The 20,904-nt window shown below is 39.0% G+C and overlaps 1 protein-coding gene and 1 long non-coding RNA gene across 2 annotated transcripts in view; both read right to left on the bottom strand.

Moving 5' to 3' along the window:
- LOC138851076 (uncharacterized) overlaps positions 1-20,904 on the bottom strand; it is a 47,359-nt gene that overhangs the window by 9,758 nt on the left and 16,697 nt on the right. The window lies entirely within an intron of this gene.
- The window catches only part of LOC128704804 (solute carrier family 7 member genderblind), a 34,125-nt gene that overhangs the window by 9,758 nt on the left and 3,463 nt on the right, over positions 1-20,904 (bottom strand). The window contains exons 2-9 of the mRNA XM_070079488.1: positions 17,491-17,606; positions 15,819-15,944; positions 13,948-14,092; positions 13,280-13,403; positions 11,179-11,282; positions 9,135-9,231; positions 7,783-7,932; positions 460-637 (exon numbers count right to left, since the gene is read on the bottom strand). Of these exons, the coding sequence (XP_069935589.1) occupies positions 460-637; positions 7,783-7,932; positions 9,135-9,231; positions 11,179-11,282; positions 13,280-13,403; positions 13,948-14,092; positions 15,819-15,944; positions 17,491-17,606 (1,040 nt within the window). The remainder of the gene's footprint in view (positions 1-459; positions 638-7,782; positions 7,933-9,134; positions 9,232-11,178; positions 11,283-13,279; positions 13,404-13,947; positions 14,093-15,818; positions 15,945-17,490; positions 17,607-20,904) is intronic.

Genomic DNA, 20,904 nt, shown 5'->3' on the forward strand with positions numbered 1-20,904 from the left:
TATTCCCTAAAATACCTTTTTCAGAATTCATTCTGAATATGTTTTAATTCATTTAAATTCCATTCTGAATTCTGATGTTTATATACCTTTTATATACCTTTGAGGAGTTTCGAGAGTCTTCTCCCAAAGCCCGGCCATAGGCCAGGCTCATTTTTATTGACCAGTAATAAAGATACTGTAACAGATTAAACTTTTAATGGGCCATATTGCTCTAAGTAATCCCAACTATTTTTTAAGTCTAAAAAATTTTCATTATTTTTTATTTTCATAACAGGATATTGTAACAACACAATTGCAAACAGCTCAGGGAATGGGTGGGGTTTGAACTCATGGCAAGTAGCCACCTGGCCCAGTCATAAACACACTGGCCTGGAGTTCAACAACTCACCATGGGTTCAACCCTTACTCTTTCTGTGTCGTCAAAACACGACACCGTACACAATGGTATTGTATATTTACCGAGCGCCCTTTTGATGAACTGTGGCTTATTCTGCCAGTAGATAAATAGGAAATATGCAGGGATGCCCGAAGCTGTGATGAGGATACCCATGCCCACTTCAAGAGGTCGAACATAGAGCGGAAGAAACACCAGGAAGCCGCAGATCAGCAGGAAAATAATCGGAATGATAATGTTGATCTGTAGGTAATAAAAAATTAATTATTTGAAAGGAACTTTGGAGTATTTTTTTTACCCAAATTTTCTCCAATTTTGTTTTATACTAATCACATCCTTCTGGCTCTAGTATATCACTTCAATTTATGTTTAATTTTGAATATTAAAGTATACATTGTATGTTTTTTTTTTTTCACCGAACCAGCTGTATCCCACTGAGACAAGGTGACCTAAAAAGATGAACAAAAGTTTTTCTTTTTAAATTTAGTAATTTATACAGGAGGAGGAGGCCTGGTCACAGACCGGGCCGCGGGGGCGTTGACCCCCGGAACTCTCTCCAGGTAAACTCCAGGAGAAGGTGTGAAATATTACTAAAATCTAAAGGAGAAACATTAGCACATTTCCTTTGATGCATTTTTGTTTTATTTACTTCTCCGAGGCTATACAGGACAGGTTTATTTACTTCTCCGAGGCTATACAAGACAGGTTTATTTAAGAACATAAGAACATAAGAACGAAGGAACACTGCAGAAGGCCTACTGGCCCATGCGAGGCAGGTCCAAGTCTCCTACCGGCTTAAGCCAATGCACCCAACCTAGTCAGGTCAGGTCACATTGACTTAAGGGAGGAACACGGCAACCGACCTGGTAGCACAAGCTATCAGGTCTAACTCACACCCACCCACATCTACTCATGTATTTATCAAACCTATTTTTAAAGCTACACAACGTTCTGGCCTCTATAACGGTACTTGGGAGTTTGTTCCACTCATCCACAACTCTATTACCAAACCAGTACTTTCCTATATCCTTCCTGAATCTGAATTTTTCCAACTTAAAACCATTGCTGCGAGTCCTGTCTAGGCTAGATATTTTCAGCACACTATTTACATCCCCTTTATTTATTCCTGTCTTCCATTTATACACCTCAATCATATCCCCCCTAATTCTACGTCTTTCTAGAGAGTGCAGTTTCAGGGCCCTTAGTCTATCCTCATAGGGAAGGTTTCTGATACATGGGATCATCTTTGTCATCCTCCTTTGTACATTTTCCAGAGAATTTATATCCATTCTGTAATACGGTGACCAAAACTGTGCAGCATAATCTAAATGAGGCCTAATCAAGGATGTATAGAGTTGAAGAACAACCTGAGGACTCCTATTATTTATGCTTCTTGATATGAAGCCAAGGATTCTATTAGCTTTATTGCGAACACTTATGCACTGTTGTCTTGGTTTCAGATTACTGCTAACCAGAACTCCTAAATCTTTTTCGCAATCCGTAATATTAAGATCTACATTATTTAGTTTATATGTGGCATGGTTATTGTCCTGTCCAACATTTAGAACTTTGCATTTGTCTATATTAAACTGCATCTGCCACTTCTCCGACCACTGCATCAGTCTATTCAAATCTTCCTGGAGTGCTCGAATGTCCTCGTCAGAATGAATTCGACGGCCTATTTTGGTGTCATCGGCAAACTTGCCGATGTCGCTCTTTATGCCCTCATCTATGTCGTTTATGTAGATTGTGAACAGCAGGGGGCCCAACACTGACCCCTGTGGAACACCGCTCGTGACGCTTCCCCACTCTGATTTCTCCCCATTTATGCAAACTCTCTGCTGCCTATTTGTCAACCATGCCTCTATCCAGGAAAAAATTTCTCCTCCTATTCCATGTGCTTTAATTTTCCTCAATAGTCTCTGATGTGGGACCCTGTCAAAAGCCTTACTGAAGTCCATATACACAATATCATATTCATTACCATGATCTACCTCCTCAAATACCTTAGTGAAAAAAGTTAATAAATTCGTAAGGCAGGAACGCCCCTTTGTAAAACCATGCTGAGATTCGTTGATTAATTTATGCTTTTCAAGATGGCTACGAACTGCCTCGGCAATTATTGATTCCATAAATTTTCCCACTATGGAGGTTAGGCTTATTGGTCTATAGTTCGAAGCTAAGGACCTGTCACCTGTTTTGAAAATAGGTATCACATTTGCCATTTTCCACTTATCTGGCACCATGCCAGTTTGTAGTGATATGTTGAAAAGATTAGCCAAAGGTGTGCTAAGCTCCTCTTTACATTCCTTTAGAACCCTTGCATACAGTTCATCAGGGCCTGGGGATTTGTTAGGTTTTAATTTATCTATTTACTTCTCCAAGGCTATACAAGACAGGTTTATTTACTTCTCCGAGGCTATACAAGACAGGTTTATTTACTTCTCCGAGGCTATACAAGACAGGTTTATTTACTTCTCCAAGGCTATACAAGACAGGTTTATTTACTTCTCCGAGGCTATACAAGACAGGTTTATTTACTTCTCCGAGGCTATACAAGACAGGTTTATTTACTTCTCCGAGGCTATACAAGACAGGTTTATTTACTTCTCCAAGGCTATACAAGACAGGTTTATTTACTTCTCCGAGGCTATACAAGACAGGTTTATTTACTTCTCCGAGGCTATACAGGACAGGTTTATTTACTTCTCCGAGGCTATACAGGACAGATTTATTTACTTCTCCGAGGCTATACAGGACAGGTTTATTTACTTCTCCGAGGCTATACAGGACAGATTTATTTACTTCTCTGAGGCTATACAAGACAGGTTTATTTACTTCTCCGACACTATACAAGACGGGTTTATTTACTTCTCCGACACTATACAAGACAGGTTTATTTACTTCTCCGACACTATACAAGACGGGTTTATTTACTTCTCTGACACTATACAAGACAGGTTTATTTACTTCTCCGACAACATACAAGACAAGTTTATTTACTTCTCCGACACTATACAAGACGGGTTTATTTACTTCTCCGACACTATACAAGACGGGTTTATTTACTTCTCCGACACTATACAAGACAGGTTTATTTACTTCTCCGACACTATACAAGACAGGTTTATTTACTTCTCCGACACTATACAAGACAGGTTTATTTACTTCTCCGACACTATACAAGACGGGTTTATTTACTTCTCCGACACTATACAAGACAGGTTTATTTACTTCTCCGACACTATACAAGACAGGTTTATTTATTTGTCCGACACTATACAAGACGGGTTTATTTACACATGATGCGTTGTTTATACAGCAATGAGTGACACTTGAGAACACGTTGAAAGCCTGTGGTTATGTAGGGTATTTTTGGCAAGCTTAGGCCTATTTTAAGCCTACAAGAGCATATTACTGTACATGATTATAAGTTATAGTCTAGCAAGATTATAGGTACTATTTATTACATTAGTTGACATTATAGGTACTATCTTTTACATCAGATAACATTATAGGTACTATCTTTTATATCAGATAACATTATAGGTACTATCTCTTACATCAGATAACATTATAGGTACTATCTCTTACATCAGATAACATTATAGGTACTATCTCTTACATCAGATAACATTATAGGTACTATCTCTTACATCAGATAACATTATAGGTACTATCTCTTACATCAGATAACATTATAGGTACTATCTCTTACATCAGATAACATTATAGGTACTATCTCTTACATCAGATAACATTATAGGTACTATCTCTTACATCAGATAACATTATAGGTACTATCTCTTACATCAGATAACATTATAGGTACTATCTCTTACATCAGATAACATTATAGGTACTATCTCTTACATCAGATAACATTATAGGTACTATCTCTTACATCAGATAACATTATAGGTACTATCTCTTACATCAGATAACATTATAGGTACTATCTCTTACATCAGATAACATTATAGGTACTATCTCTTACATCAGATAACATTATAGGTACTATCTCTTACATCAGATAACATTATAGGTACTATCTCTTACATCAGATAACATTATAGGTACTATCTCTTACATCAGATAACATTATAGGTACTATCTCTTATATCAGATAACATTATAGGTACTATCTCTTACATCAGATAACATTATAGGTACTATCTCTTACATCAGATAACATTATAGGTACTATCTCTTACATCAGATAACATTATAGGTACTATCTCTTACATCAGATAACATTATAGGTACTATCTCTTATATCAGATAACATTATAGGTACTATCTCTTATATCAGATAACATTATAGGTACTATCTCTTACATCAGATAACATTATAGGTACTATCTCTTATATCAGATAACATTATAGGTACTATCTCTTATATCAGATAACATTATAGGTACTATCTCTTACATCAGATAACATTATAGGTACTATCTCTTACATCAGATAACATTATAGGTACTATCTCTTACATCAGATAACATTATAGGTACTATCTCTTACATCAGATAACATTATAGGTACTATCTCTTACATCAGATAACATTATAGGTACTATCTCTTACATCAGATAACATTATAGGTACTATCTCTTACATCAGATAACATTATAGGTACTATCTCTTACATCAGATAACATTATAGGTACTATCTCTTACATCAGATAACATTATAGGTACTATCTCTTACATCAGATAACATTATAGGTACTATCTCTTACACCAGATAACATTATAGGTACTATCTCTTACATCAGATAACATTATAGGTACTATCTCTTACATCAGATAACATTATAGGTACTATCTCTTACATCAGATAACATTATAGGTACTATCTCTTATATCAGATAACATTATAGGTACTATCTCTTACATCAGATAACATTATAGGTACTATCTCTTACATCAGATAACATTATAGGTACTATCTCTTACATCAGATAACATTATAGGTACTATCTCTTACATCAGATAACATTATAGGTACTATATCTTACATCAGATAACATTATAGGTACTATCTCTTACATCAGATAACATTATAGGTACTATATCTTACATCAGATAACATTATAGGTACTATCTCTTACATCAGATAACATTATAGGTACTATCTCTTACATCAGATAACATTATAGGTACTATCTCTTACATCAGATAACATTATAGGTACTATCTCTTACATCAGATAACATTATAGGTACTATCTCTTACATCAGATAACATTATAGGTACTATCTCTTACATCAGATAACATTATAGGTACTATCTCTTACATCAGATAACATTATAGGTACTATCTCTTACATCAGATAACATTATAGGTACTATCTCTTACATCAGATAACATTATAGGTACTATCTCTTACATCAGATAACATTATAGGTACTATCCTTTATAATAGACAGGTCATCCCACACACCCACATATACAGCTGGATCCTATCTGTATACTATACACTTTTTTTTTCCAGTATAAGGTTGTCATCACAAGCGCTGTATATAATTTTCCTAGCATCAGTCTGTATGCTAATTCAAGAGATCATTGACTATCTAGCGATGTATTACTCGATTTTCAATTTAATAGTCTGTGTATAAAAAACTTACCACAGGTGGGGTTAGAACCTGCGTTCAGAGAGTCTTAAAACTCCAGACCGACACGTTAGCCATTACGTGTCATTACAATTTCATGAGTCTAGTCTGCGTATAGTTCTTAGAAGGCTTTGAGAATTAGGATTAGCCAGCCAAAAATGCAATGTATACAAGTGATTTTATTTTGTATTTAACTATTTAACAATGTTTTATTATAAATAATAATAATAATAAATATTTATTTCGTTGCAAATCTCACAATGTGTAGTTTACATGTTTTAAAATGTTAATTACAAGGAAGGCCTCTAGCATGCCTAGGCATTTTGGGCAGACTAATACTAATTCTTGCTCTAAATTGACACAGGTTATGGAGCAGTACAGTTATATGTAAACTACATTAGTGATGAACAAAAAGGCAGAATACCATGACTGGAATAATACACAAATAACTTGCACAGAGGAGAAAGAATCTTAAGACAATATTTTGGTCCAGTTTAGGCCATTAATTAGTGACACACTTACTACTTAATGGTACAAGTCATACCAAATAGTTGTCAAAAGTTTCTTTCTCCTATGTGCGAGTTATTTGTGTATTGTTCCAGTATATGTACTGCATAAAGAAATCAAAATTCTATTGTACATTAACCCTTTCAGGGTTTCCGACGTACTAGTATGGCTTACGCACCAGGGTTATTGACGTACTAGTACACCTAAATTCTAGCTCCTTCAGATCTAGCAGGAGAAAGCTGGTAGGCCTACATATGACAGAATGGGTCTATGTGGTCAGTGTGTGCAGTATAAAAAAAATCCTGCAGCACAGTGCATAATGAGAACCATGTTTTTGGTTTAAAACAGCGACTTTGCACTGTATTTTCATATGGTATTTATGGTTGTATTCTAGTTTTCCTGGTCTCATTTTGTAGAATGGAAGACATATTACAGAAATTGAGATGATTTTGATTGGTTTCACAATGAAAAGTAACTTGAAATTGAGCTCAAAGTAGCAGAAATGTTCGATTTTTGCCGAAGTTCAAGAGTAAACAAATCATGCCAAGCGTCCAATACACGTCAACTGGTGAGTCTAATATTCTTTCACAAGTGCGCTGATATTATTTATACCATTTCTACACTAATGCAGTAGTCTGCATAACAGTAAATCTTCTATTTTTTGTGAGAATAATAATTCAAAGTCGAAAGCAAAAGAAATGTAAGAGGAGCCTGGGGATGTGACTAATGAACAGAGGAAATGTTATTTTAGTGCCAGGAATGTCTGTCTTGTTTATTCTGGACCCTATTTGGAAATTGGCATCTTTTGAAATTTGTGTGAAATTGGCAAAATTGCTAATTTCTGACCACTGTATTGGATAGTTGGAATCAGTAAACGGGCAGTTTCTTGTACTCATTTGATAGAAAAAATGGAGTTCTAGCAAAATAGTTATGATTTTTTTGACTAGTACACTGGAATTGGCCGAAAATAGGGCTCAATGTGGGCGAAATCATCGATGCATAAACATCGTCAAGACCGCTAACTTTGCAAGAGCATAATTCCATAAGTTTTCCATCAAATTTCACACTTTTGGTGTCATTATGATCGGGAAAAGATTCTCTATCTTTTCATAAGAAAAAATCATTTTTTTTTTTTCAAAAAAATTTTCGACCCTGAGAACAAGTTTAGGAGAGGGCCTCTCGACCCTGAAAGGGTTAAACAATCAACAGAAATCAACAATATTCAACAATAACCAACAATAACCAAACAGTTAAACACCAACTTACTTTGATAGGTCTTTTCATATCAGGTTGTCTCCACCTCAAGAACAATAGTCCCGCTATGCTGCACAGGATAAACATACTCTCCACGAAACTAGCATATTCGATCAGGCTGTAGATGTTCGTTGTACACAAGTACACCAACGATAGAAGACCCTGAGAACATAAAAGTCGCAATTAGTAATGAGATATTTGTGCATCAGTGGAAATTGTCCCATAGTAGACAAGTATACACACCACAAGTACACAAGAATATACACAAGTATACACACAAGTATACACACCACCACACCACCCTAATACGTACCTCCAGGATTAGGAGTGTCAGAAGCAACTTTAGTCCACAGTGATTAAAAATTTTGGGTCTACTGTATAAGAAGGGTTTTTTAAATAATAATACAGTGGACCCTCGACTAATGATATTAATTGGTACCCGAGAATGATTATCGTTAGTCAAGTTTTTTTAACGTTAGTCAAGGCAGCATGTTAGAGTTAACGTATCGTTGGTCGAATTTAACGTTAGTCGATGCCATCATTGGTCGAGGGTCCACTGTATAGGGTAATTCAATACAAAATAATAGTTAAAATAATAATTGAAAGGTTATTAGGGTATCATGTAGGCCTATAACAGTTCCAGCTTTAGGGACCTCATAGCAGTCCAAGCTTCAGGGATCCATAACAGTCCAAGCATCAGGGACCCCATAACAGTTCCAGCTTCAGGGCCACAAAAATGTAGGTTCCCCTTTGGCCACCACTGACATACATCTTGACCTATCCAGGATGCCACCCACAACAGTCACCTAACACCCAGGTACCTACTTACTGCTAGGTGAGCTGACTCAACCCCTGCAACCACAAATAAACGAGTAAATAGGCAAGTATATTAATGGGAAGGCGGCAATTAAATGAATGATGGTGAACAAGTTTCTTCTTTTTTGCGGGTCACTAGAGTGGCCTCTTACACCCTTATACTTTACTCCCTCACCTATACCTTAAATTTCAGTTTCACTTTCACCTGTCATTTACCTCATACCTCTCTCAGGAAAGACAGACGGAATGTCATTAAAAAATACAGTAGAACCCCCATATCCATGGATTCAGTTTCCAAGGTCTACCATGGCCCAAAAATAACCCTTAATTTTGCTTAATAATGACCCAATAGTAGTGACAGCAACAGCTTTTCAGAACCTAAGAGAAGCCGTGAAGCGCTTCCCATGTGTAATTTATGAATTAAACATTATCATAGGTATGTATATGAATGAAAAATGACATATATCGGATTCGCTACTTTCCACAGTTTCAGGCATACATGGTAGGACTTGGAACATATTCCCCGCAGATATGGAGGTCGTACTCACAAGAAACACCAGCGATGTGGTCGGAGTATTGCATTTGCAGTTGATTAATGCCAGGCAGTCTGGGAAGTGACCTTGACGAGCTCCGACGAAACACAACCTGACGGCAAGAAAAAGATATCAGTGTTGTAATAAGGTAAAATAATGAATAATTAAAATTTACCGCTCCATAACATATGTCTAGTTCTAAGTAGTGCATAAACATTAGGCCTAATCTGCCAGAAATGTTCAGGCATGTTAGTGGCTTTCTTTGTGGTTAACAATATTTTATAACATGTAAATCACACATTGTAAACTTTGCAGAAAAATAAAACTTTGAATCTGAGAAAATATTTTTAAACCCTACAAAGAAACGGCACCAACAAGCCCACACCCGGGTGACTGATGCACCAATAACAAATAACCCACACACAGGAGAATGAGACTAATGGCAATGTTTTGGTTTGACTCAGACTATTAATTAGACCCACACTTCACTCTTCTGCATCACTAATTAATGGTCCAAGTTGAACTGAGACACTGTCGTAAGTTTCAGTCTCCTATGTGTCAGTATTGACTACTTAATATATGATAGTGTAAACACATCATCATTTAAGATGCACTGGATTATGAAAAAATGCTCTTTACCACCCACTGGCAATTTCTGCTTACCATATAGGGTCAGGAACCTAAGAGCCATATAAACAAGGCCTCCTGTACAGAACATGAGATGTACATGTACGGTATACAGTAATGACAAGATGTACAATTAGACATGCTTGCAGCATCTGGGTATCTTTATTTATAGACGTTTTGCCATCCAGTGGCTTTATCAATACAAATTCAAGGACATAATGTGAAGACTATAGAACTATATACACTGGAGGGTAAAAAGTCTACAAATAATGGTACCCTGATGTTGCATGCGTTTAATTTGTTAGAAAAAGTGACACTACATGTATTCCCTCTTTCATTGCATTTTAATCACCTGTGAGACCTATAGCTCACAGGGGACAAATTCTAACCAAATTTTTATAGAACTGTTTGGGAAACGTGAAGTGTTACTGTAGTACTGTCATGCCTCTGGCAAGACAGTGGCCGGGGAGGGACGGTGATAACGTTTCATCGTTTTTGGATCACTCTAGGCCAGTGGGAAATGGCAAGTGTGTTAAAAATAAATTTGAAAAGACAGCTAGGGAGTGAATAATGGTGAATGCGTTTTCTTGAGTTATCCTACCTTGGTGGGAAACAGATAATATACAAACAACTTCTACTGCTACTATTACTAATACTATCACTACTACTACTACTACTACTATTATCAAAACAGCAAGAGAATGAATGAGGATGAATGTGTTTCTGTCTTCAGGACATTCTACCTTAATAAGCAACATCCAATGGTATGAACGAATTTATTAACACATTGGCTGCCTCCCACCAAGGCAGGGCAGCCCAAAAAAGAAAAAACACTCATCATGACTCACTCCACCACTGTCTTGCCAGAGGTGTGCAGATACTGTAGTTCAAAAACTGGAATACATATCTCCAGCCATCATTTACATTAACATCCATGGGGAAGTGGAGAAGAATTCTTCCTCCATCAGCCATAAGATACTACAAAGACCACCATGGACATAAGTCACTTTCACTGACTTTTTTGGGTTATCTTGGTGGATAATTTACACTATGTATGTTAATTGTACTTATGTCTACCTCTACCTACATCAACTAACGTATTTACTTACTAAGAGGCAACCAAAATACCATCAGCAAGGTACTGGAGTATACCTGGAGAGAGTTTCAGGGGGTCAACGCCCCCGAGGCTCAGTCTAAGACCAGGCCTCATGGTGGATCAGGGTCTGATCAGCCAGGCTGTTACTGCTGGCTGCACACAAACTGATGTATGAACCACAGCCCAGCTAGTCAGGTACTGACTTTAGGTGCCTGTCCACCTCCTGTATAAATTATTAAGTGTAAAAAGAAAAATTTTCGATACTTCTTTGTCAGGTTGCGCTGCCTTGTGGAGATGTGCATCAAAATAAAACTAACATGCCGTAATAAGACTAACCTTGAAGATGTCATAATGTGCACTGACAAACCACCGAAGGCCGACAGCGCCACCAAAATTGGCATTATCCAACTTCCTTGTGCCAGAAGCTTATCAGCAAAGGTCTGTCAAGAAGAGAAACTGTCAATATGATGCAGTACAACATGTAAACAAATTATATTTGTGGAAAAATTTATATACAGTGGAACCTTGAAAATCGAACGTACCAAATATCGAACCTTTCGAAAATAAGACCATTTTTCGGACAAACTGTGTACCAAAAATCGAACGAATTTCAAATTTCGGACCGCCGGGTACGGGACCTGTCTGCTGGCCCACTCTGTCCACGTCCCCGCGCAGGCGCCATGAGCAGTCTAGCTTTGTTTATGCTTGAGTGAACAGTAACCTGAGCTCTCATTCACACATTTTACGATTATTTAATTATGTTTAGTGCTTGTGAGGCTGTGAAATAAGCTGCCATGGGCCCAAAGAAACTTGCTAGTGGTACCCCTGTGGTAAAGAAAGTGAGAAACACCATAGATGTGAAGAAGGAAATAATACAGAAGTATGAGACTGGAGTGAGACTTGTTGAGCTTGCCAGGATGTACAGAGGACTGTGGACAGTTATTTTGTGAGACAGAAACAGAGGACTGTGAACAGTTATTTTGTGAGACAGAAACAGACGACTGTGGAGTTTTGTGAGACAAACAGATGACTGTGGACAGTTACTTTGTGAGACAGAAACAGACGACTGTGGAGTTATTTTGTGAGACAAACAGACGACTGTGGAGAGTTATTTTGTGAGACTGAAACAGATGACTGGAGTTATTTTGTGAGACAGAAACAGACAACTGTGGACAGTTATTTTGTGAGACAGAAACAGACAACTGTGGACAGTTATTTTGTGAGACAGAAACAGACGACTGTGGAGTTATTTTGTGAGACAGAAGCAGATGACTGTGAAGTTATTTTGTGAGAGAGAAACAGAGGACTGTAGACAGTTATTTTGTGAGACTGGGGTCCATTGACTCTCAAGCTGGTCCTAGTGGCATTAAAAGACAGAGAAGGGAAGTAACCCCAGAGAGGACTTTACCAGAAGTCCTCATGGAGGGGGATTCTCCTTCCAAACACTAACCCGAACTCCCTCTCTCCTCCTCCCTATCTTCCAGATGTCATCACCAATCTTCAATAAAGGTAAGTAAAAATTTTATTTTATATGTATTACTATACATAATTAAAAACTATAGCATTTGTTGTATGTAAAACTGTAATTAATCTCTATAAAATGTATTTTTTGTGTGAATATTTTTGGGTTTCAGGAACGGATTGATTGTATTTCTATTATTTCTTATGGGAAATATTACTTTGAATTTCAGACTTTTCAAAATTAGAACTAGCCCCTAGAACGGATTAAGTTCGATTTTTGAGGTTCCACTGTAGTTTCTAATTGATTTAATCAGAATTGTAGTTTATTTTATATGAAGGAGAGAGTTTTGTTTGTGAGGCTGTGTATAACATGAAAAACAAAACACCAATAGGCTTATAGTTGAATGAACTAAAAGGCCTATGAACTCTTAAGCTGTGATAAACAACTACATTGGTACCTCGGGATATGAATTTATTTTGTTCCAAACGGCTGTTCAAGTGCCGATACTGAACAAATTTGTTCCTATAAAGAATAATGTAAATTAGATTATTCTGTTCCAGACCCCCAAAAATACACTTACAAAAGCACTTACATAAATACACTTACACAATTGTTCGAGTTTTGAGCTATTCGTATCCCGAGGTACCACTGTATAATGTTTGTATCCTGAGGTACCACTGTATAATGTTTGTATCCCGAGGTACCACTGTATAATGTTTGTATCCTGAGGTACCACTGTATCATGTTTGTATCCTGAGGTACCACTGTATAATGTTTGTATCCCGAGGTACCACTGTATAATGTTTGTATCCTGAGGTACCACTGTATAATGTTTGTATCCCGAGGTACCACTGTATAATGTTTGTATCCCGAGGTACCACTGTATTAGGGAATAAACAAAAGGTTTTATAATACTGTACTAATAATAATAATAATAATAATAATAATAATAATAATAATAATAATGATACATACCACAGCAATTGCATCCGAGGCTAACATAGCTGTTGGTGTAAGAACGGCCAGGTAAGCAATATTGGCTAATACATAGACCAGCGTCACCAGCGGCAGCGATATATATATGGCCCGAGGCAAGTTACTGAAAAATAATGAAATATATACTTTAAAGTATCTTGTGTAATCTAATTTTAAGTAAAGACACAATAAACTTAGGTTAAACTTAATAAAACCCAAAAACTGTACGTTTTTTTTCAGTGTTTCTAAGTTCTTTTGGATTAAATAAAAAGAGATACAGTACATTTGAATTCACTAGGCAGCAGTAAATATTTTGTATTGTGGTAATATAAATGAAAATACATAATATGCCTACCTCTGAATTCCATAGGCAGTAGTAAATATGTGTATAGTGTTAATACAAATAAAAATTAAATACTAAACAACTATGCTACAATCTGAAGGTAAATCTTTACAAGACGATGCATGACCCTTGTAGGTTTAGCACTTGTTTATGGTTGTAATAATAACAGTTTACAAGACATTTCCGTCCAACCTCGACCACTGTCACTTTACGAGTACCAGCGATCCATCACTACTGAAACACTGACTAAGGATTCACTTTTAGTTTATGTTAGGTAAGGTAAAGTTAGTTTAGCAGAAACTCAACACGAAACAGTAAAACTCACACGAAAGGATTCTGCAACTCTTCCGTCATGAAATTGAGGTAGTTCCATCCAGCATATGAGAAAATGCCGGAGTAGAAGGAGACAGCAATCTGGCCAGGCTCAGTCGAGGTGCCCTCGAAGGCATTATCAAAGTTCTGTGTATTTCCTAACAGAAAAAATAAATCTTTCTTAAAAATAATTATAATAATAATTAATAATAATAAACCATACCACCGGCGGGATTTGAACCGGCGGTCAGAGTCTCAAAACTCCAGACCGTCGCATTAGTAATAATAATAATGTGCAGAAATCTGTATATCAAATATTGTCACCTTATTCATACAAACTCATACTCTCTGGTCTGTTGTATAGTGTATTTCTTTCAGTAAATATACAAATACAGAAATAAAAAATCACAATACAGTGACTGAATTAATCCATAATAAATCTCATGTTGCAAAATGAAATTAATGATGATGTTTTTGATCAAACTTAGAGCAAGTTGGACTCAAACTTTACAAGTTCATTCTTGTATGTACATGTTATCTTTTTATTATACCAGTACTCTAGACTGCTATCTGTGTATTATACCAGTACTCTAGACTGTTATCTGTGTATTATACCAGTGCTCTAGACTGTTATCTGTGTACTATACTAGTACTCTAGACTGTTATCTGTGTACTATACTAGTACTCTAGACTGTTATCTGTGTATTATACCAGTACTCTAATCTGTTATCTGTGTACTATACCAGTACTCTAGACTGTTATCTGTGTACTATACCAGTACTCTAGACTGTTATCTGTGTACTATACCAGTACTCTAGACTGTTATCTGTGTACTATACCAGTACTCTAGACTGTTATCTGTGTACTATACCAGTACTCTAGACTGTTATCTGTGTACTCTACCAGTACTCTAGACTGTTATCTGTGTACTCTACCAGTACTCTAGACTGTTATATATGGTTCAGAAACTTCGTATCATAGCAATTATTGTTTAGTACAAGAACACACTTGTAACTAGTGCAACGTTTTGTTGTGGCAATGTTTCACTCTCCAGGAGCCTGACACAGCTCCTGGCAGAAACATTGTCACTATGGCAATGTTTCACTCTCCAGGAGCCTGACACAGCTCCTGGCAGAAACATTGCCACTAAAATGTCATTAGTCACATCTGTGACCTTTTACCAGACATTCTGTCGGTAATTCTACCATTATCTGAAATACTCCACATAATTATGGGCTTTCAACATTCACCTCAATATTACCATTTTCTTTTTTAGCACACTAGCCGTTTCCCACCAAGTGAATGTGACCCGAAAAGGAAGAAACACTTCCATCATCATTCACTCCATCACTGTCTTGCAGAGGTTCCCACCTTCAGTGCAGGCACTGTACTTCCCACCTCCAGGACTCAAGTCTGGATAACCTGAATCCCTTCATGTTACCTTGTTCTCACTCCAACAGCACGTCAAGTCCTAAAAGCCATTTGTCTCTATTCACTCCTATCTAACATGTTCATGCATGCTTACTGGAAGTTCAAGCCCCTCACACACAAAACCTCCTATACCCCCTCCCTCCAACCTTTCCCAGGATGACCCCTACCCTGCCTTCCCTCCACTACAGATTTACGCACTTTTCCAAATCATCCTATTTTGCTCCATCCTCTCAAAATGTCCAAACAACTTCAACAACCCCTCCTCAGCACCACCTCAACAACCCCTCCTCAGCACCACCTCAAGAAACCCCCTCAGTCCTCTGAATAATACGTTCAGTAACCGCGCACCGCCTTCCAGTCTCCAAGCTACAGATTCTCTGCATTTGTATTTGTAATAACAAGTACCGAACTTAAACAAATTACTGAATTTGTAACAGAAAATACTGAACTTACCCATAAATAAGTGGACCATACCAGCAACAATAACAATTAGAAGAGCACCGATCTTGGTCACCATGAAGACATCTTGAAGTTTAGTCGTTACCCGAACATTCCAGCAATTGATGAATGTTAAGAATGCTGTTCGAGATCAACATTCATACATTAGAAATCTGTTGTAGGTCATTCTTATTATTACTACTGTAACCTCTCTTATAAAACTATTGTCTATAGTGGGATTTTTTGTAGATAGTTTTTATAATGTGAATTTTTGTAAATGTAATTGAATGAAGGCTTATACTTTTTTTTTTTTTGTAAATAGGATTGAGTGAAGGTTTTTATTATTTTTTTCATAAATGTAATTGAATAAAGGTTTTTATTATGGTTTTTCTTTTGTATATATAATTAAATGAAGGCTTTTATATAATTTTTTATAAATATGGTCACAAAAGTACTTTCAAAATTCAATGGCAAGTTAAAAGGGCATCATAGACTGTAGTATTCAATTTTGAATGCATTCTTTCAAATATACAGTGGACCCCGGTTTACGATATTATTTCACTCCAGTAGTATGTTCAGGTGCCAGTACTGACCGAATTTGTTCCCATAAGAAATATTGTGAAGTAGATTAGTCCATTTCAGACCCCCAAACATACACGTACAAACGCACTTACATAAATACACTTTCATAATTGGTCGCATTCAGAGGTGATCGTAAAGCGGGGGTCCACTGTATTTACAAAACCACGGCATAATGAGCAATCCTGTGAGTTTGTGTAACACTTATTTAAGACACACACACACACACACACACACACACACAACTGTGCACAATAGACTCCACCAAATAGCTATCAAGTTTGTACAATCCATAATTTGGGTTATATACTGTATTCCTATTATGTTTGAAGAGATGATTCAATTATGTTTCTTTCCATGATGGAACTGTTGGGTAAAATTATCTGGGCAGCAGCCCACCCCAGTGGGTGATTGCAAGAAATGACAAGGTTGAAGCTAGCATTCGACTCCCGGCCCGTCCTGATTGAGTACTGGTACTAGGCTAATCTGGTTTCCAGAGGTTTACCTGTTTGACCAATATATGAGGGCACAGAGCACATGGGACCTTGTAAACACCACCAATATTTTTAGATGGTGTGTTTTTAATCGACCTCTGTTCCACTGTCCCAGTGTTTTTGAAAGTAAGATTAATAATGAACTTTTTTAGTACCTCACGCAAGTAGAATAAAATTCTCATTGTATGGTCAAACTAGTATGTTATTCCTAGCAGTCACTTCCTTAGGTTCAGTCCTGTAGAAAGTTTACCCAGCTGACAGTACGCCCTTCTCGGCAAAATCCCTGGGGTATCTCTGTTTCTAAATACTCTGAACTGCAGATACGCAAAGTTCTCAGGAACGCTGAAGAAAACACTCCTTTTGACCTTAAATTCATGACTGGAATGGTAATGAATGTATGACACATTGGTGGACCTCCTGTAAACTGTAAATTTTTATGTTGTCATACACTCATTACTATTCTAGTCATGTCTAGGATTAAAGAAGTATATTCCTTTAATTGTTCTGGTAGCCTTGCAGATCTACAGTCCGGAGTGTATTTCGAAAATATCACGGCACTGCTGAATAATAAGGGAGAATTATCTGATATATAATAAGTATTTTTGATAACTTACATATGGCAAGTGCTGCGATGAGCCGGACAGAAGAGTCTGGCATATCACAGTTGGGGAAAAAAGGCTGAATGACGTATTTGGCAAAAGTTAGGCCCATGATGGCATTGGTCGTAGGCCTGAAATGAAATATAAATATGATAACAGAGAGAGAGAGAGAGAGAGAGAGAGAGAGAGAGCGATAGAGAGAGTGAGAAAGAGAGAGAGAGAGAGCGATAGAGAGAGAGAGCGATAGAGAGAGAGTGAGAGAGAGAGAGAGAGAGAGCGATAGAGAGAGAGTGAGAGAGAGAGAGAGAGAGCGATAGAGAGAGAGTGAGAGAGAGAGAGTGTAACAGAGTACTAAGCAACTTAGTAACAGAGTAATAAACAATAAATCGTATTGGTTATTATTGTATTATAATTAATTTTTTTCACCAAACTGATCATATCCCACAGAGGAAGGGTGATCTAAAAAGAAAAAAGAAAAGTTTCTCTTTTTAACTTTAGTAATACATACAGGAGAAGGTGTTACTAGCCCCTTGCTCCCGGCATTTTAGTCGCCTCTTACAACACCCACGGAGGTAAGAGGAAATAAACAAGAGCAGGAAAAAGTAAGAAAACAGAAGAAAACCCAGAGGGGTGTGTATATATATGCTTGTACATGTATGTGTAGTGTGACCTAAGTGTAAGTAGAAGTAGTAAGATATACCTGTAATCTTGGACATTTATGAGACAGACAAAAGACACCAGCAATCCTACCATCATGTAAAACAATTACAGGCTTTCGTTTTACACTCACTTGGCAGGACGGTAGTACCTCCCTGGGTGGTTGCTGTCTACCAACCTACTACCACAGGATGGTAGTACCTCCCTGGGCGGTTGCTGTCTACCAACCTACTACCACAGGATGGTAGTACCTCCCTGGGTGGTTGTTGTCTACCAACCTACTACCACAGGACGGTAGTACCTCCCTGGGTGGTTGTTGTCTACCAACCTACTACCACAGGATGGTAGTACCTCCCTGGGCGGTTGCTGTCTACCAACCTACTACCACAGGATGGTAGTACCTCCCTGGGTGGTTGTCTACCAACCTACTACCACAGGACGGTAGTACCTCCCTGGGTGGTTGTTGTCTACCAACCTACTACCACAGGATGGTAGTACCTCCCTGGGTGGTTGTTGTCTACCAACCTACTACCACAGGATGGTAGTACCTCCCTGGGTGGTTGCTGTCTACCAACCTACTACCACAGGACGGTAGTACCTCCCTGGGTGGTTGTCTACCAACCTACTACCACAGGATGGTAGTACCTCCCTGGGTGGTTGCTGTCTACCAACCTACTACCACAGGACGGTAGTACCCCCCTGGGTGGTTGTTGTCTACCAACCTACTACCACAGGATGGTAGTACCTCCCTGGGTGGTTGTTGTCTACCAACCTACTACCACAGGACGGTAGTACCTCCCTGGGTGGTTGCTGTCTACCAACCTACTACCACAGGATGGTAGTACCTCCCTGGGTGGTTGTTGTCTACCAACCTACTACCACAGGACGGTAGTACCTCCCTGGGTGGTTGTTGTCTACCAAGCTACTACCACAGGATGGTAGTACCTCCCTGGGTGGTTGTTGTCTACCAACCTAATACCACAGGACGGTAGTACCTCGTTGGGTGGTTGTTGTCTACCAACCTACTACCACAGGATGGTAGTACCTCCCTGGGTGGTTGTTGTCTACCAACCTACTACCACAGGACGGTAGTACCTCCCTGGGTGGTTGTCTACCAGCCTACTACCACAGGATGGTAGTACCTCCCTGGGTGGTTGTTGTCTACCAACCTACTACCACAGGACGGTAGTACCTCCCTGGGTGGTTGTTGTCTACCAACCTACTACCACAGGATGGTAGTACCTCCCTGGGTGGTTGTTGTCTACCAACCTACTACCACAGGACGGTAGTACCTCCCTGGGTGGTTGTTGTCTACCAACCTACTACCACAGGATGGTAGTACCTTCCTGGGTGGTTGCTGTCTACCAACCTACTACCACAGGATGGTAGTACCTCCCTGGGTGGTTGCTGTCTACCAGCCTACTACCACAGGATGGTAGTACCTCCCAGGGTGGTTGTTGTCTACCAACCTACTACCACAGGACGGTAGTACCTCCCTGGGTGGTTGTTGTCTACCAACCTACTACCACTGGATGGTAGTACCTCCCTGGGCGGTTGTTGTCTACCAACCTACTACCAAATGATGGTAGTACCTCCCTGGGTGGTTGTTGTCTACCCTTCTACCACAGGACAGTAGTACCTCCCTGGGTGGTTGTTGTCTACCAACCTACTAATACAGGACGGTAGTACCTCCCTGGGTGGTTGTTGTCTACCAGCCTACTACCACAGGATGGTAGTACCTCACTGGGTGGTTGTTGTCTACCAACCTACTACCACAGGACGGTAGTACCTCCCTTGGTGGTTGTCTACCAACCTACTACCACAGGATGGTAGTACCTTCCTGGGTGGTTGTTGTCTACCAACCTACTACCACAGGACGGTAGTACCTCCCTGGGTGGTTGTTGTCTACCAACCTACTGCCACAGGACGGTAGTACCTCCTTGGGTGGTTGTTGTCTACCAACCTACTACCACAGGACGGTAGTACCTCCCTGGGTGGTTGTTGTCTACCAACCTACTACCACAGGATGGTAGTACCTCCCTGGGTGGTTGTCTACCAACCTACTACCACAGGATGGTAGTACCTCCCTGGGTGGTTGCTGTCTACCAACCTACTACCACAGGATGGTAGTACCTCCCTGGGTGGTTGTTGTCTACCAACCTACTACCAAAGGACGGTAGTACCTCCCTGGGTGGTTGTCTACCAACCTACTACCACAGGATGGTAGTACCTCCCTGGGTGGTTGTTGTCTACCAACCTACTACCACAGGACGGTAGTACCTCCCTGGGCGGTTGTCTACCAACCTACTACCACAGGACGGTAGTACCTCCCTGGGTGGTTGTTGTCTACCAACTTACTACCACACGACGGTAGTACCTCCCTGGGTGGTAGTTGTCTACCAACCTACTACCACAGGACGGTAGTACCTCCCTGGGTGGTTGTTGTCTACCAACCTACTACCACAGGAAGGTAGTACCTCCCTGGGTGGTTGTCTATCAACCTACTACCACAGGATGGTAGTACCTCCCTGGGTGGTTGCTGTCTACCAACCTACTACCACAGGATGGTAGTACCTCCCTGGGTGGTTGCTGTCTACCAACCTACTACCACAGGACGGTAGTACCTCCCTAGGTGGTTGCTGTCTACCAACCTACTACCACAGGACGGTATTACCTCCCTGGGTGGTTGTCTACCAACCTACTACAACAGGATGGTAGTGCCTCCCTGGGTGGTTGCTGTCTACCATCCTACCACCACAGAACAGTAGTACC

The sequence above is a fragment of the Cherax quadricarinatus genome, chromosome 99 (assembly GCF_038502225.1).
Source record: "Cherax quadricarinatus isolate ZL_2023a chromosome 99, ASM3850222v1, whole genome shotgun sequence".
Lineage (NCBI taxonomy): Eukaryota > Metazoa > Arthropoda > Malacostraca > Decapoda > Parastacidae > Cherax > Cherax quadricarinatus.